A 15118-nucleotide genomic window follows, 5' to 3' on the forward strand; every position below is an offset into this window, starting at 1 on the left:
TAGATGCAAGCCCCACTTATCCAGTCAATTGCCCAGACAACACAACCAGTGGGGCTCGATTGATTGATTTATTGCACCAAAATACAGAGAACAGCTTTGTTTATAAGTGGTACAGGCAGATCATGGTAAGTAAAGGATGTACAGATCAACAAGACTGAGCCAGAGGCCTTCTGGTTACATTGCATAGGGCATGTGCTAGGCAAGATCAGCATTATTTGAGGCGACAGAGTCCCTTCGACAGTCTGATAACGGCTGGCAAGACGCTGTTCCTGAACCTGCCTGTGCGTGCGTTCAGGATTCTGTGCCTTCTGCCTGACAGAAGAGGTTGGAGGAGAGCATTACCGGGTTGCGATGGGTCTTTGGCAGTCTTTCCACAGCAGTGAGCCATGTACATGGAGTCCATGGATGGAAGGTTGGCTTCCGCGATGGTCTGGGCTGTGCGCACCTCCTTCTGTAGTTTCTCATGGTCCTGGGCAGAGCAGTCGCCATGCCAGGCCATTGTGCTCCTGGACAGTACGCTTTCAATGGGACATCTGTAGAAGTTGGTGAGGGACCTTATGGACGTGCCGAATTTCCTGAGCCGCCTGAGGAAGAAGAGGTGTTGATGCGCCTTCGTGACTATCACATCTACGTGGGTGGTCCAGGACAGGTTGTCAGTTATCATCAATCTGAGGAACTTGGTGATCTTCACCCTCACTTCCATTGATGTAGATAGGGGCATGTTCTCCTCCCTGCTCTCTGAAGTCAATGATCAGTTCTTTAGTTTTGCCGACATTGAGAGACAGATCATTTTCACTGAACCACATCACCGAGCCCTCTATCTCCATTCTGCGTTTTGACTCGTTGTTGTTGCAGTGATGTTGTCAGTGAACTTGTAGATGGTATTCATTAGGAATTTGGCAACACGTCTGTAGGTGTACAGGGAATACAGTAGGGGGCTGAGGATGCATCATTGGGGGGCTCCAATGTTGAGGGTATTATGGAGGGGGTGCAGTTACCTATCCTCACTGATTGCGGCCTGTGGGTCAGAAAGCTGAGGATCCAGTTGCAGACGGCAGAAAGATGACCAAGGCCAAGGAGTTTTGAGATCAGTCTGGAGGGGATAATGGTGTTGAAGGTGGAGCTGTAATCAAGCAGGACACTGCCGTGGGTGTCTTTGATGTCCAAATGTTCCAGGGATTAGTGCGCGTCTAGGGATATGGCATCCGCTGTAGACCTGTTACGTCAGTAGGCAAATGGTAGGGGATTGAGGCAGATTGGGAGACTGGAGTTGATGTGGGCCATGATCAGTCTTGTGAAGCACTCCACGATTATTAAGGTCAGAGCCACTGGGTGACGGTCATTAAGGCACATTGCATACACTGTCTTAGGTATGAACCCCTTTCAGCACCGCCTTTTCCACAAGGAAAACGGTTTCCAACTCTTTTTAACCCGGCCCTGATGTTTTCAAAACATGAGGAATTTAAGTTATGTACAGAAGGCTGACACTAGATGGGATTAGTGGGATTGCAAAACCCTGCTGCAGTTCAAGGAGGCAGTTTACAGCCTGTTCTGAAGCTCGCTACTCAAAAGGGTGATGCACCGAAGCTCGCTACTTGCAGCAACACAGTCTGAGGTCGACAACACGGAAACAAGTCCTTTAGCCCAAATTGTCCCCGCCACACAATATAACGCAGGCTTGTTTGGTCCATATCCACCCATGTACCTGTCCAAATGTTACTTAAAATAGCAAAATTGTACTCCTCCACCTCCAGCAGCCTGTTCCAGACACTTCCCACCCTGTGTGAGGAAATTGCCCTTCTGGACACTTGTATCTTTTTCCTTACTTTTAATCTATACCCTCCAGTGTTAGACTCCACTACCATGGGGAAAAGCTGTCGGCTATCTACCTTAGCTAAGCCTCTCATCATCTGCTTGACCGGTATACGGTTATCCCTCAGTGTCCTACACTCGGGGGGGGGGGCGAGAGGGCCCTTTCCAACCTCTCCTTATAACTCAATCCTTCCGGTCTACGGTAGCATCCTAGTAAATCGTCTATGCATTCTTTCTAGTTTAATAATTTTCTTTCCATAGTAGGGAAACCAGAGCTGCGCACATTACCCCAAATGTAGCCTCATCAACATCTTGTAAAGCTGCTGCAACAAGACTTTAGGTCATTCTCCAGCATTGACAAGAAGAACGGGCCAGTTTTGAACCCATTGCCCAGCTGAGTTTTGACAACAAGCTACATAAAGGGATGGCTCTGAAACTGCCCTCAATACTTCCAAGTGAAGCTGGAGCCTCCCAATAGCCCCACGCAGTGAGGGGAGGAAGGTGCTCTTTGCTGTCTCATAACTGAGCTGTGACTTGGGAGCAGCACGTACGACCCTGTGCCGAATAGCTGGCCATTCTAGTCCCACTCAAGGCCTGTGCACACAATTCAAACAGACATTCCCAGTGCCAGCCCTCCGCAGGCCTGTGCACTGTTGTGCCACCACCGTTGGATGGGATATTAAACCAAGGCTCATGCTGGCTTCTCAGGTAGATGCGAAAGACCCCACGGCCACTTGCATTTCAAATAAAATGAGGAGATTGCTCCTCGTAGCCCTGGTTAACATTAAAATCCTCCAGGAACACAGGAGAGGCAATGGCCTAGTGGTACTGTCACAAGCCTTTCAATCCAGAGAGACAGGGAATGTTTTGGGGACCCAGGCTGAATCCAGCCACAGCAGATTTGAATTCAATAAAAAATCTGGAAGAAAGAGTCTAATGATGACCAGGAATCCATTGCTAATTGTCAGAAAAACCCATCAGGTTCACTAGTGCCCTTTAGGGAAGGAAACTGTCATCCTTACCTGGTCTGGTCTACATCTACCTCCAGACCCATAGCATTGTGGTTGACTCTTAACTGCCCTCTGAGCAATTAGGAATGGGCAATAAATGCTGCCTCACCAGTGATACCCTCATCCCATTAATGAATAAAAAAAAATCACTGATGATCTGGTTATTACTGCATTGCCATTTGTAGGTTCTCTTACTTTACAAAGATTGGCTTGCACGTTTCAGTGCCGTGACTACACTTCAGAAAGCATTTAATAAGCTGTAAAGTGTTTCATACATATGGGGGCTGAGAACGGTGCAGTGCAAATGCAAGATCTTCTTATACCTGAACAAGAAGTGTGAACAGAGTCAAATACTGTAGAAGCAAATTACTGCACATGCTGGAATCTGTACGGAAAACAAATTTAAAAATCCTGAACTTAACGGAGTTCAACACCTTCAGATTGCGAACCCTCACCTGTTTCTTCCCTTTCTATTAGTTTTACTTGTTACATTCTCTGTCACCATGTCCTCTCTCCGCTCTGCCCATACCTGTGGGGACTGTCTGTTCTCCCCACTCTGGCAGTTAGACACACCACAGTTCTGCCATTCTCACATTCCAATCACTTAACTCTTCAATATCAGTACCCCTTTACTCTCCCAGCACTCCAAATCACCCCCACTACTGCTTAAATGCCACCCCCTCCACCCTTCACACCAGCTCTGATGAACAGTCATCTAGACTTGAAACATTAGCTCGGTCTCTCTCCACGGATGTCGCCTGACCTGCTGTGATCTCTCACATCTATTTTGTTTTCAGAAAGTCAATCTGTGTTTATTCCAGATTTCCTGCAACCGCTGTATTCTGTCTTTACATTAAATGTCAATGGAGTCCTTGTCTGAGCAGGGGCCACAGCCCCATCTAATCTCCACACAGTGGCAGTGGATTGAGTGCTGCAACCCCCAGTTGTTCCTCCTCCCTCACAGGAGTCACAATGCTGACAAAGCAGTGAGCCTTACAATCCTTTCCTTCAACCATCTCTATGCGTTTCTCCTTATAAAACAGCAATACAGTATTCTCACATTTCTGCATGGACAGTGAGGATATTGTTTGGTTTCAAACACAGGCCTTCACCCCACACAGAGAGGCTGTCTAAGCGAACAGACAAAGGGCCGCAGCTGAGATGAAACCACTATCTAACCACGTGCAAAAGTCACTGAAATGGCTTGAAGCGCAACAGGGTGCACCTGGGAATTACCTTGGATTCCAAGTAGATACTGGTGGAAGGTGACGTCTTAGCAATGACGTACAGGCAGACTGCTAGTGTGACGGCACAGGCGACAAAGAGGGAGTCGTTGATGATGACTCGGATCAGGACGATGGTCTTGGTCTCCATGTGCTGAATCTTCACCAGCAAGGCACAGGTCAAATTCACCGTCAGAAACAGCAAGCTTGCAACTAGGAAAACCAATCGGATGGGAAGCCTGAAATTACAAACGTTGTGTTTTGTTTCTTTTAGAAATGGGAGCCACAAGCAGAGAAAAAAAAATCTTTACCAAACAGGTCACACAGAGAGAACAAAAACAAAGCTGCTGGAAAAGCTCAGCAGGTCTGGCAGCAGCTGTGAAGGAGAAAACAGATCTAACGTTTCCGGTCCGGTGACCCTACCTCAGAACTGAGAGAGGGCACAGCTCTGTCTACCGTCACACCGCTGAGGTGACAAAATTAAATGATTCTTGGAGGATGGAAATACAGAATAAGAACAGAAACTATTGGATACGCTTGGGAGGTCGGTAGCCACTATACGAAGGCAAACAGAGTTAACCAAAAGGCGTGCTGTGATCTTCCATCAAACGACATAATGTTAATTGTACTTCCCTCTCCTCAGATGCTACCAGACTCACTGACTATTTCCAGCCTGTTTGTGTTCCAACGCACATTGAACTCAAGTAACCTTGCAATGGTAAGTGAAGGGTAATGCTTCTCAACAGTCACTGGTAACCCACACCAGAAAGTGTGCTGGCTTCCACCGCCTTTTCAGGGACAGAATTCCAAAGCCGCACAGCCCTCTGCTTTAAATGGACAAACCAAACGTTTGTCTAGACCAATGCTAAATGTATCCAACAACAGAGCATCCATAATCCTGATCAGGTAGACAATTCCAAAGATTTGTCACCCTCTGAGTGAGTTAATTCCTCCCATCCCAATCCTAAACGATCAGCCCCATATCCTGTGACAGTGTCCCATGTTTTAGATTCACCTGTCAGGTGTGTGCACGTGTGAGTGAGAGAGTGTGCATGTGCACAGAAGAGAGACGCACGCAGGCAGACAGAGACGCAGAGAGGGAATATCCACCCAATTTAATCAGCCTCTCATCCCACAAATTAACTGGAAAGCCTTCACTAATACAGGTGCATCATTCCTTAAATCTGGAGAAAACAACGCTCAGCACTTCAGGTGTGGTCTCACCACTCTCCCAAATTGACCATCGGTACAGGAATAGATTCTTCCAGAGAATGGAAAGAGGTAAAAACGTAAAGGGAGGGAAGTGGGAAAGACAAGGTCCTTCAGCATAAGCATCATGCACTGACAGAGCACGATTATAATTGAATCCTGTTGTTTGCCAGGGTGACGTTCACAAATGGCAAATGTCTTTCATATTGGGAGTCAATTTGCTAGATTTTTTAAAAAATCCATTCTTTCATAGGATGTGGGTTCCACTGGCAAGGCTAGTATTCTGTGGCGCACCCTAATAGCCTTTGAACTGAATGGCTCACCAGGGCCGTTTCAGATGGCAGTTAAGGGTCAACCACGCCATGGAAGCAGAGTCACACGTAGGCTGGTTTGGATCAGGATGACAGATTTCTGTCCTTGAAAGGACAACCTGATAGGTTATTTGTTACAACAAACTGTCAACGGCCTCCATTAATTCCACCAGCTGGCATGTTGGGATTTGACGTGGCAAAGCCAGAGCTTAAGTCTGGGCCTGTAATTTACTAACAAAAGACAGAAGTTGCTGTCAAAGCTCAGCAGGACTGGCAGCATCTGTGGAAACAGAAATCAGAGTTAACGTTTCGGGTCCAGTGACCCTTCCTCAGAATGGATGGTAGCTAGGAAAATGTTTATTTTTACGCAGAAAATAGGGTCGGGGTGAGGAGTAAATGGTGTGTGAAGATAGAGCCCCGAGAGAGAGAAAGAGGAGAACATTTGGACAAAGGGTGGATAATGTTCAGCCTGGGAGAATGAATAGCTGCTAATGGGGACAGTGTCTAACAATGGGTGGTGTGTAATAGCTGCCCATGTGATAACAAGGCCAGGTGTGAGATGGGGTTGAGCCAAAAGGAATGGGAGGAGGTGCCAAAAGCCCTAAAATTGTTGAACTCAATATTGAGTCTGGAGGGCTGCAGAGCTGCCAAGCGGCAAATGGCGCGCTGTACTTCCAGCTCGCGCTGAGCTGTGCTGGAGCACTGCAGCAAACCTGGGACAGAGAACGTTGGCCAAGGAACATGGTAGCGTGTTGAAGTGGTAGGTTATGGCTTAATCTAGACTACGAGCCCACTGGCATAAACACTGTCTCCCCAAAAACTTCTAACCATCCCAAAATTTGATACATAAAGAAGAATGCTTCAAATAAATATAACAACGTCTTGATGGAAAAATTAATCAATAAAATAGGAAACAAAGTTAGTCTCACGTCCCTACTATAAAGCTCTCCAGCAAAGTCTACCACAATCAAACATTCCAATAAATATGGCAGACAATTTACGCATGCAAACATACCACGCCTTAATTTTTAAAAATTCATCTGGACACTCTCTTGGTTCTTGATATTGTCTCAAATTTCTTTCTGCTCTTTCCTGAAAACTGTTACTCGAGATGCCGCCAATTCAGGGCAACTCTTTGCAAGCTCCCTACAGCAAATCTCATTCTCTCATTTCTCACAATTGTTCCGCACTTTACAACCTTGATTCTAAGTACCTCTTGTGCAGCCACAACCTTTTGCATGCCTCGCTTATTCAATGACCCTGCCATCTGTAGGTCCCTGCATGTTATGATCTGCCTGTGCTGCACGCAAAACAAAATTTTTCACAGTACTTAGGTACACGTGACAATAATAAATCAAATCAACCCAAAGGTAAGTGAAGATTGTACATGCAACGGAGGTGGGGGGTGAAATGGTGCATGTTATTTTGGAGCAGTTAAGCAAATTCACAAATGGTGTGGCTTTACAACTGTGCTGTATTCCGGGCAGAGAGGGAATTAGCAAGGGGGGAGCAGAAACAGGGGTTTATTTTTAAAAAATGTGCTTCCTACAGATGGCACTGGCAATTTCGATTTAATTCTTAATCAAATCAAAATCAGTAGCAAACGTGTGTGGATGGAAGTGATTAGCTTATCATCGGGTCCAGAAGACGACAAATCATTTTCATGCTTTGATTCACTGACAGCTTTATGAAGCCCGTTTGAACTTCTGGGTGAGATTGCCAGGCCAATAATCATACCCACCCACCACTACTCTGCTGTAAATACAATCTGTTCCCACTCCTCACACACTGGGCTTTTGTTATCGACGAATTTAAAAGCCTAATCACAGATAATGGAATTCCCTGTAGATTCCTGTAGAAAAATTACTTGTGCTGTAGGAAGCCTGTCAACTGAGAAAGTTCCAAGGGCCGGAGAATACGGAACAGCCACACAATGGGGAGCAAAACTGGAAGGTACATTTTAAGAAAAACTGGATGAAAATATTTGAGGACATACAGGGAGAGCGTGTGAAAGAGGACTGACAAGGAGTGAATTTTTAAAAAAAACACCCTACATAAAATAAGTGAATTTTTAAAAAAAAACACCTTATATAAAATAAAAGCAAGTGACTATGGCTGCCGGGAATGCAAAATAAACACAGAAAATACAGGAGAAACTCATCACGTCTGCCAGCACTCGGGGAGAGGGATAGCGAGTTAACATTGAGTCTGACATGACACTCTTTTTTCCTGAAGAGTTCTTTGGTTCTGAAGAAGTCACATCAGACTCAAAACGTTAATCTGTTTCTCTCTCTTCAGGGATACTGCTAGAATACATTTCTCCAAGACTCATTGTTTTTATTCCCCAAATATAAATTTTTACCTTCAATAATCAGCACTGGTAAGGAAATTAAAATGTTCATTTGCACCCACTGGAAAGGAAGTGGCTGGGTTGGAAAAGGTCTCAGCAGATATATACAGAGTGGATCCATATTTTTTAAACCCCTCAGAGATCTATACCAAGCACAGCCTGACCAGCGAGACTGAAAACCTGCTCTCTCTGCTGTATGAGTGAAACAATTTAGGAGGAGACAGCCAGAGGGACTAGCAATTCACAGGGCCACGATAATGGTCTGGAAACAGTCTTTCGAAGCCTAGCAAAGGCTAGAAATGCTGCACAAGTCAGGAGTGTGAGGGAACACCCCTCAAGTGCCCCTGGATGGGGGCAGCACCAACAACACTCGAGCAGCTCGTCACCATCCAGGACAAAGCAGCCCCCGCTTCGATTGGCACCGCATCCACAAACATCCCACTCCCTCCACCCACCGACGCTCAGCCGCAGCAGTGTGTACCATCTACAAGATGCACTGCAGAACTTCGCCAAAGATCCTTAGACTGCACCTTCCAAACCCACACCACTGCCATCTGGAAGGACAAGGGACAGCTGATACATGAGAACACCACCCTCTGCAACTTCCCCTCCAAGCCACTGCCCATCCTGACTTGGAAAATATCACTGTCAATGCGTCAAAATCCATGGCTAACCCACCCAGCCTGCACTTCCCTGGGCTCTATGGGACGATTTAGCACGGCCAATCCACCCTAACCCGCACATCCCGGGCACTACGGGATAATTTAGCAGTGCCAATCCACCCTAACCCGCACATCCCTGGGCACTACAGGGCAATTTAGCACTGCCAATCCACCCTAACCCGCACATCCCTGGGCACTATGGGGCAATTTAGCACGGCCAATCCACCCTAACCCGCACATCCCTGGGCACTATGGGACAATTTAGCATGGCCACTCCACCCTAACCCACACATCCCTGGGCACTATGGGACAATTTAGCATGGCCAATTCACCCTAACCTGCACATCCCTGGGCACTATGGGCAATTTAGCACAGCCAATCCACCCTAACCCGCACATCCCTGGGCACTATGGGACAATTTAGCGCAGCCAATCCACCCTAACCCACACATCCCTGGTCACTATGGGACAATTTAGCACGCCCAATCCACCCTAACCCACACGCCTCTGGGCTCTCTCTCCATAGATGCTGCCCAACCCACCGTGGCGTCCAGTAGTTTTTGTTTTCAGCACAGCCTCCAGCACCTGCAATAATTTTCTCCAACCTTCAAGTGTCCTCCTCACATCCTTCATAATTGGGAACCAAGGTCAAAATATCCCTCTCCATCTTACCCAATATTAAGTGAAGTCATCGCAAAGTAACAGTGCCTTCTGTAATTTGTGTTAATATATGGGGTATTTGGAAGAATAAACTAATACACTCAATGACTATCAACGCTCCATTGCACTTAAAGTCCCAGCTTACTGAAAGCATTTTTTTTTTAAGTCTCGGTATTTAGATTGCACAAGAAACAGGCAAGAAATAAAAGTGTAAGAGATAATGGGAACTGCAGATGCTGGAGGATCCAAGACCACAAAATGTGAGGCTGGATGAACACAGCAGGCCAAGCAGCATCTCAGGACCACTAAAGCTGACGTTTCGGGCCTAGACCCTTCATCAGACCCCTCTCTGTTGAAGGGTCTAGGCCCGAAACGTCAGCTTTTGTGCTCCTGAGATGCTGCTTGGCCTGCTGTGTTCATCCAGCCTCACATTTTGTTGTCAAGAAATAAAAGTGCTTTCTTTTTACAAAATAACTGACATTTCTACACATGAAAGCCATCAACAAAGTTACAACTTCCACAGACTGCTGAGGTCACAGTTAATGCGTTTCCATCACTTACGCACAAAGTTACTACCCTTTTCAACATATTCCAGATCTCGCTGTCAGATTTAACTTTAGCAACTGACCAAGTGCCCATGGAAACGTGCATAATGAATAGCCCCCGAACATTTGCAACATTAAGTCCAAGATTCCACAATTATTTGAGAGAAATACATCACCTCAGAGATCTCCAATTTTAAGTAGCTGAGTATTCATTGTTGTCAGGTTTAAAACTGTTCAGTTTTACAGTCTCATTCTCTTCACCCCTTGCAACTGCTTTTTGCTCTCGCTACCCTTGTAATTTGCCCGGTCTCTGCCCACTCCATTTCTGTCCCTCCACCCCTCTTGACTCCAGTAGCTTCCCCAACTCTCCATCTTCCCTCCGAAACCTAATCACCACCCCCCACAACTTCCTGATTGCTCATGCCTCAACCCAAGCCCAGCAGCATCCCCGCCTCCCTTCCACAACCCAGCTACTGCACCCTCTCCTCACCTGCCACAGAAACTCATGCTTCTTCTGCCTCAGCTCCATCAAGAGGCACCTCTTGGGTCACACCGCTGCCCCCCTCAACAGCACCACATACATTCCCACTGCCCCTCCAAACACAGGTTGGGTAGATTCACGGTCGCTGGAGCATCGGAGGCTGAGGGTGACTTTATAGAGGTTCATAAAATCACGAGGAGCATGGACAGGCTAAATGACTGAGGTCTTTTTTGCCAGGTTAGGGGATCCAAAACTAGAGGGTATAGGCTTAAAGTGAGAGGGGAAAGATTTAAAAGGAATCTGAGGGGCAACTTTTTCACACAGAGGGTGGTGCGTGTATGGAATGAGCTGCCAGAGGAAGTGGTGGGGGCTGGTACAATGACAACATTTAAAAGGCATCTGGATGGGGACATGGAGAGGAAGGGTTTAGAGGGACTGGGGCCAAATGCTGGCAAATGGGACCAGGTTAATTTAGGATATCTGGCCAGCACGGATAAGTTGAACTGAAGGGTCTGTTTACGTGCTGTGTGCCTTTGTGACGCCCTAGCAACAGAAAGCACAGGAGACCACTCTGCGACTGGAGGAGCAACTCCCCTGAAATTCTGTCAACACATCATATGATATCCTGATGATTGAAAAGTCCCTGGCATTGTGGGTCATGGGGGGTAAATTTGCCCCTGCTCCAGGATACTCCGATGACCAATGAGCCAAGGCTGCCCTAGAAAAGGGGAACCGGTGATTAGCACAGTACACACACCCCTCTCCTGGGCCCTGCAGACACACCCACACACAAAAGCAAAGTCAACCTGGGCTTGGTGTGCAAATCCTTAGTGCTTGCTAGATGCCTGATCAGAACGGGCATCAGTGCAATGATGTCACAGTACAACACCAGCATCCCCGACCAGTCATAAAGTCACGTTCTCCAAACAATAACCAGGAACTGCAGCGGTTAACACAACCTTACAAATATACTAACTTAGTCTCATGACAGAAAAGGTGCCCCCAATTCAGCCCAAGATGGCCAATCACCTTCAATAGACTAGGAAGTAGCAGTTAGTTTGCTCAGCATCTAACTATGCAAACTAGAAAGCTCTCGTGATACGACGGTAGTGTGCTTAGCTCTGGGCCAGTAAGGCCACTTCAGGTCCCACCTGCTCCAGAGATGTGTCATAATATGTCCAAACTCATTCATTAGAAGGTATCTAGCCACGCAACTAATAACAAACGTTCATTATACTTCTGGGGGTCAGTACTGAGTGTTGTCAAACTGTAGCCAAAGACAGGTGTTCTTGTAGTGAGGGAATCCCTCCGAATGGAGGGTGGCTCGCTCCCTCGCTGACCCAGGTGTGCCCAGAGGTGCAATGTGTGAGCTGCAGACCCTGCCACATGCAGGGCAGGCAGGAGGAGCAGTGACCGCAGTGTGGTCCCGGAGAAATCTCTCAATGGGTTTCAGCATTATCTCAAATTAATCTCGGTCAGTCGCAAGCCTGGCATCCCCAAGAGTCGGGAGGAATGTTGAACCTCCCCAGGGATCACTCGGCTAAAGCAGGCATACAGCAAGTCAATTTGGGAGTCAGTTAACATGAACAGGGACAATTTTCTACACTTCCCTCAACTTGTTCTCATCATCCGAGTGGCCATTCTTCAACTTAATCTAACAAGCTGTTCAACTGGGGAGGCATCACAGCAAAGAGCAATTATTGGGCGCCACTAGGAATTGGTTTGGAGCCCACGCAAACTGAGGGGCCAGAAGCCACAATCTTATTGAATGGTGGAGCAGGTTTGAGGGGCCAAATGGTCTGGTCCTGTTCCTATTTTCTTACAGTTTCTTATGGAAAACCGCAATGCTCTTTTAACTCCAGAAATCTACAAGGTTCAACCCATTAGGTCCCTCGTCAAAAATATAAGGCAGAGATGTCACACAGGAGGACCAGGGCACACAGGTTTACAGCACGGAAACAGGCCCTTCAGCCCAAATTGCCCATGCCACCCAGTTTTCACAATTTAACCTAGTCCCACTTGTCCTGCGTTTGGCCCACACTTATCCCAACTGCATACCTGTCCAAATGTTCCTTAAATGACAAACTTGTACTCACCTCCACCACTACCTCTAACAGCCTGTTTCAGACACTCACCATCCTCCGTGTGGAAAAGAATTGACCCTCTGGGCCCTTTTATATCTCACCCCTCTCACCTTAAACCTCTGCCCTCTAGTTTCAGACTCCCCCAACCCTGGAGAGAATCTGTTGGCTATCTACCTGATCTCTGCCTCCCACGATTTGGTAGGCCTCTAAGATCACCCCTCACAGCGCGAACATGGGGAGTAAATGGCAGTTGACTCAGGCGGCAGACACCGAGATCACCCTTACAACCACCACACTGTCCAGCGTCAAGAGAAGTGCAAGTCGGAACCAGAGTTTAGGAAAAAAGTACTGGCTTGGCCGAAGCAATGGAAACACTAGTCTGCGGTGATGCGTTTCCACCCAGCTTCCTGCAAGCGCTGGGAGCTGACAAGCCAATTCACTTCCTCCATAACAAACAGCCACTCACTTCTTACAAAATTAAACGCAGCTGCAGAAATCACATCGAAAGGCAGCTGGGGTAAAGAGGAAGTTAGAGAGTTTGGGTGAAAAGGAAGGCGACAAGAAAAACCACCGATCTCAAGAGGCATCCGTTTAGATTGTCAGCCCAAACAGAACACAGGAAGTGACTGATTTCATTCATTCAAATCAGAAAAACATTTTTGCCAACCAGAGTGGTGCAGTGGATCACTTTTGGAATCTGGTCCCAAATCAAAATAGCAGCAAAACGGTTTCTGCACAATATTTCAGGGGAGGCGATGGCCTTGTGGTATTATCGCTGGACTGACAATTCAGACACTCCTGTGAAGTTCTGGGGACCTGGGGTTCAAATCCACCACAGCAGATGGTGAAATCTCGAGTTCAACAAGAACTTGGAATTAAGATGATCACAAATCTATTGTCAATTGTTGGAAAAACCTGGTTTGCTAATGTCCTTAGGGAAGGAAACTGCTACCCTTACCTGGTCTGGGCCTAGGTGTGACTTCAGACTCACAGCAATGTGGTGGACTCTGAACTGCCTCCTGGGCAAGTAGGGATGGACAGTAAATTCTGACCTGGTCACTCAAAATGGGTGGCCTCATCTTCAGGGCTGATGGAATTGTGTCCAAAACCAAACTCTAGGCTCCTGTTCTACTATCCCTAAGCCCTTTACCTTGAATTTCAAAAACAGCGGCTTCCATATCCTACACATCATCTTCCACTTACGGGAGTGTCATTCCCTGACACACTTTACACAGCCACCACTCTTCCTCAGGCATCAATCACTTGTGCTTCCTTCCAGTAGTTGGGCTCCCTCCACCCAGTGGTGGTGTGCACCATCTCCAAGATTCACTGCAACAACCTGCCAAGCTCTGTCAGCAGCACCACTAAGTCTGCGACTTATGCCATCCATATAGACAGGGCAACAGATGTGTCAGAGCCCCCTGCAAGTTCCCCTCTGAGTCATACACCGTCCAGACTTGAAAATATATCAGCCATTTTTTGCTGGTTCAAAGTCCAGGAACTCTCCAAGCTCAGCTGTGAATTTCACCGTTTGTTTATTTTTCTTAGACTGAGCTCCGAAGTCCCCAAGATGTTTGTCATTACACAACACAGGCAGTCAGCTATGAAAGTAACCAACAATGAAAAAATCTCAAAAATAAACGAGCAGCTCTTACAGCCACAATATCCTCCCGTTCCCACATCTTTCATTATCCAGAATCCAAATACAACATTTAAAAGATGGGTACATGAATAGGAAGGGTTTAAGAGCGATATGGGCCAAATGCTGGGACTAGATTAGTTTAGGATATCTGGTTGGCATGAACGAGTTGGACCAAGGGGTCTGTTTCCATGTTGCACATCACTATGACTCCAACTCCCTCCTTAATAGCACTGTGGGTGGCCCTCCACCACATGGACCACAATGGTTCAAGAAGATGGTTCATCACCAGCTTCTTGAGGGCAATGACGGGTGGATAACAAACACTGATCCTCACCACTGACGCCCACTTTTTACAAAACAAAATTAAAAATGAAAGGTAATGAAACGTGAGGCTGGATGAACACAGCAGGCCCAGCAGCATCTCAGGAGCACAAAAGCTGACGTTACGGGCCTAGACCCTTCAGAGAGGGGGATGGGGTGAGGGTTCTGGAATAAATAGGGAGAGAGGGGGAGGCGGACCGAAGATGGAGAGTAAAGAAGATAGGTGGGGAGGAGAGTATAGGTGGGGAGGTAGGGAGGGGATAGGTCAGTCCAGGGAAGCCGGGCAGGTCAAGGAGGCAGGATGAGGTTAGTAAGTAGGAGATGGAGGTGCGGCTTGGGGTGGGTGAGAGGAAGAACAGGTTAGGGAGGCAGAGACAGGTTGGACTGGTTTTGGGATGCAGTGGGTGGAGGGGATGAGCTGGGCTGGTTTTGGGATGCGGTGGGGGAAGGGGAGATTTAGAAGCTGTGAAGTCCACATTGATACCATTAGGCTGCAGGGTTCCCAGGCGGAATATGAGTTGCTGTTCCTGCAACCTTCGGGTGGCACCATTGTGGCACTGCAGGAGGCCCATGATGGACATGTCATGTAAAGAATGGGAGGGGGAGTGGAAATGGTTCGCGACTAGGAGGTGCAGTTGTTTATTGCAAACCGAGCAGAGGTGTTCTGCAAAGTGGTCCCCAACTAACAGCAACTCATATTCCGCCTGGGAACCCTGAAGCCCAATGGTATCAATGTGGACTTCACCAGCTTCAAAATCTCCCCTTCCCCCAGCGCCTCCCAAAACCAGCCCAGCTCTTCCCCTCCACCC

At 47.3% G+C, this 15118-nt stretch overlaps 1 protein-coding gene across 3 annotated transcripts in view; it reads right to left on the bottom strand.

Annotated features, from left to right (window-relative positions):
- LOC125449440 (G protein-coupled receptor 137Ba-like) overlaps positions 1-15118 on the bottom strand; it is a 38069-nt gene that overhangs the window by 9523 nt on the left and 13428 nt on the right. For all 3 annotated transcript variants that reach the window (XM_048525224.2, XM_048525223.2, XM_048525225.2), the window contains exon 5: positions 4059-4284. In XM_048525224.2, coding sequence (XP_048381181.1) covers positions 4059-4284 — 226 coding nt within the window. The remainder of the gene's footprint in view (positions 1-4058; positions 4285-15118) is intronic.

Source organism: Stegostoma tigrinum, chromosome 42, assembly GCF_030684315.1.
Source record: "Stegostoma tigrinum isolate sSteTig4 chromosome 42, sSteTig4.hap1, whole genome shotgun sequence".
NCBI lineage: Eukaryota > Metazoa > Chordata > Chondrichthyes > Orectolobiformes > Stegostomatidae > Stegostoma > Stegostoma tigrinum.